This window comes from Lactuca saligna, chromosome 8, assembly GCF_052625555.1.
Source record: "Lactuca saligna cultivar CGN05327 chromosome 8, ASM5262555v1, whole genome shotgun sequence".
In the NCBI taxonomy this organism is placed as follows: Eukaryota; Viridiplantae; Streptophyta; class Magnoliopsida; order Asterales; family Asteraceae; genus Lactuca; species Lactuca saligna.
In genome coordinates, this window is record NC_136424.1 from 26762325 (window position 1) to 26764024 (window position 1700).

General features: G+C 32.5%; 1 protein-coding gene across 2 annotated transcripts; it reads left to right on the plus strand.

The window, feature by feature from the left end:
* Positions 1–232: 232 nt before the first annotated feature.
* On the plus strand, positions 233–1700 carry LOC145011683 (uncharacterized). 2 transcript variants are annotated; one of them, XM_078970416.1, is made up of 5 exons: positions 233–345; positions 728–965; positions 1041–1213; positions 1283–1366; positions 1481–1700. In XM_078970416.1, the coding sequence occupies exons 2-5, from the start codon at positions 775–777 to the stop codon at positions 1570–1572; spliced, it is 540 nt and encodes a 179-aa protein (XP_078826542.1). In that variant the 5' UTR covers positions 233–345; positions 728–774; the 3' UTR covers positions 1573–1700. The 2 variants fall into 2 exon arrangements, with proteins under 2 accessions (XP_078826542.1, XP_078826541.1); XM_078970415.1 differs by having other exon boundaries at positions 728–1213.

Below are 1700 nucleotides of genomic sequence, written 5' to 3' on the forward strand. Positions count from 1 at the left end.
AAACTTCAACTTCATTTTTGAAAATATGAATAGTATAACAAAAAATAGAGGAAATACTATTCATATTTACAAAATTAAAGATGAAAATGAAGTAGGGTTAGAAGATAATAAGAATAAAAAAAAGAAAAATATAAAGTTTAGGGGTGGGTCTTTAGAAAACTTCCAAAATTGAAAATTCATAAAAGGGCGAAAAAAAAGAAAAAAGGAATATAAAAATGGATTTAGACTTTTCTTTTGTTGGGCTTCATTTGGAGCCAAACCTTGTTTTGAAAACCCCCAATGTCATTTAACTCGCGCCGTCTCTCTTTCTTCCCTTTGGATCGGGCGAATTTGCAGCTAAAAACGGTAAATCTTCATGTCAATTATTAGTTCAAACTGAATTTGAAATCGATATCATCTTCTTGTAAATAGGGATTTGATTTTCTTCAACTCGAAAATTTCGCCTCTTTTTACTTACAATTGTGTAAACTCGATTCTCAGATAAATTAGTTCCTAATTTACTTGGATCTGAATGTGATTCGAAGCTTGTTTTTATCTCTCATTGTTCTTGGATTTGTACATTTATGAATCGTGATAATTTTCTGTTCGATGTTTAGGGCAATATTCCATGAGTGAAATTCATTCAAAATTAACTCATCGCCCCCAATTATAATTCGCATTAATCGATGGAAATGATTAGTAATTGATTACTTTTGTTTTTCATTGATGGATTTCATCTTCTCCGCAGGTCAGATTAAACGAATTTGTGTAGAATTTCATCACAGAACAATCAAAATGATTAATTCCGAGATTAACACGATCGATGTAACCGGCGCAACCGCATTCCATAAACAGCCGATTTTAGCAGCCAAAAAAGTCGCACTGAGAGATAATAGTAACTTAAATCGCGACACAAATCCCGCAATTTTGCTTCCAGTTGAGGGACAATCGTTCATGGATTCAGCTAAAATATCTGGAATCAAAAGGCATACACCAGACTACTCTTCATCTTCTCTCTTGAACAATAACAGTACACATGAACATTACAATTACCCTCGCAGGAAAGTAAGCCAGTTAAATGGGAAGAATACGCATCCAAGTTACATCGCTTCAAAGACATCTGTTCCTCGGTTTAAAGTTTCCAATGATGATGATCAGATGACAGAAAGATTCATTCGTCTGCAGAATTTCATCAAGCAATGTGATGGATCTAATCATAGAGAGAATATTCAATGTAAGTTGAATCTAAATTCTTTTTGTGCTGAAAATCAGGTTTTGACTTATGATTGCTGTGATCTTACAGTGCTCTTGCGATTATCTCCATTGGAACTTAGCAGACACGCAGTTGAGTTAGAAAAAAGAGCAATTCAGCTCACCATTGAAGAAGGTACGAAAATCAATGTTGACGATAATCTCATAATCTGTAATTATCATTAGTTTATGACTATAAATATAAATGATTATGTAATCTTTTTTCCTTTCTTTATTTTCTGATTTGAAGGACAAGAAATGCAACGAATGCAAGCATTAAATATATTGGGGAAGCCATTGGCAACCCGAAATACAATGCCAGTAATACAACACAAGAACTGAAGTTCAGATCAGTGTATGACACTTTTTTTGTTTGTATTAATTTTGTTTGGAAAATTTTGTTGTTTGATGAAATAAATTTTATGTATTAATTAATTGTTAATTCTTGAAAGCTTAGGTTAGATTCTAAA

Bases quoted from the DNA above. Each gene is read 5' to 3' on its own strand.
- LOC145011683 (XM_078970415.1), top strand. From the start codon at position 775: ATGATTAATTCCGAGATTAACACGATCGATGTAACCGGCGCAACCGCA. The intron at 1,214-1,282 runs GTAAGTTGAATC...GTGATCTTACAG, and splicing joins TCATAGAGAGAATATTCAAT to TGCTCTTGCGATTATCTCCA. The intron at 1,367-1,480 runs GTACGAAAATCA...TCTGATTTGAAG, and splicing joins TCAGCTCACCATTGAAGAAG to GACAAGAAATGCAACGAATG.